Raw genomic sequence first — 688 nt, 5'->3', positions numbered from 1 at the left:
GGGGGACTAGATGACGTGTGACATGCGGCTGCTGACACAGAGCAGGGGCTTGCGTTCCGAGGAGCGGGGACAAGGGGGTGGCAGGGCCTGCGTCAGCAGTTGGCAGGTCGGGCAGACAACCAAGTGCGAGCGCAAGCCAGCAAAGGAAGCATGGAACCGAGCCAGTATGGTACCGCACGCCAACCTCGGCCCCTCGTCTTCCCCCCCTCTCACCCCGGCCCCCTGTCCCGCAGGGCCATCCCCGAGCAGCAGCTGCTGGGCCAGGGCTTCCCGGCCTTGCTAAACCCCATCCTGGAGCCGCTGGCCGCCGCGGTGACGGCCTTCCCCCCTACGGCGGCGTCCGCGCTGCCGCTGAAGGACAAGCTGCCCCTGGTGGACCGGCTGGCCACGCTGCTGCAGAGCCTGGACAGGGAGAGCGTGGCGGGGGAGGCGCTGCGGCGGTGAGCGGCCCCCAGAGGGCGTGCGTGCCTAGGGCGGGCGCCCCTCGAGGCTCGTCCGCACTTCTCTGGCGCGCACGGCATTACACGCTACTCGTTTGCCAAGCTTTGGTATTGGCGTGCTAGGTTGCCATCGGCAGAACACCGGGTTCACCTGACCTCCGTGCCTCCAGCCACAGGACAACAGTGTGCCAACCAGCCCCAACCATGCGCCCCCGCCTGCGCCCGCCTTGAAAATCCCCCCCCCCCCC

The 688-nt window shown here is 69.2% G+C and overlaps 1 protein-coding gene across 1 annotated transcript in view; it reads left to right on the top strand.

Moving 5' to 3' along the window:
* Window positions 1–150: 150 nt before the first annotated feature.
* The window catches only part of MNEG_9209 (Transportin-3), a gene marked incomplete at both ends in the record, with an annotated part of 3,871 nt that continues 3,333 nt past the window's right edge, over window positions 151–688 (top strand). Inside the window, one exon of the mRNA XM_014042321.1 lies at window positions 151–440. Coding sequence (XP_013897775.1) covers window positions 151–440 — 290 coding nt within the window. The remainder of the gene's footprint in view (window positions 441–688) is intronic.

This window comes from Monoraphidium neglectum (assembly GCF_000611645.1).
Source record: "Monoraphidium neglectum strain SAG 48.87 unplaced genomic scaffold scaffold01855, whole genome shotgun sequence".
Lineage (NCBI taxonomy): Eukaryota > Viridiplantae > Chlorophyta > Chlorophyceae > Sphaeropleales > Selenastraceae > Monoraphidium > Monoraphidium neglectum.
This window is presented reverse-complemented; position numbering and strand designations above follow the sequence as displayed.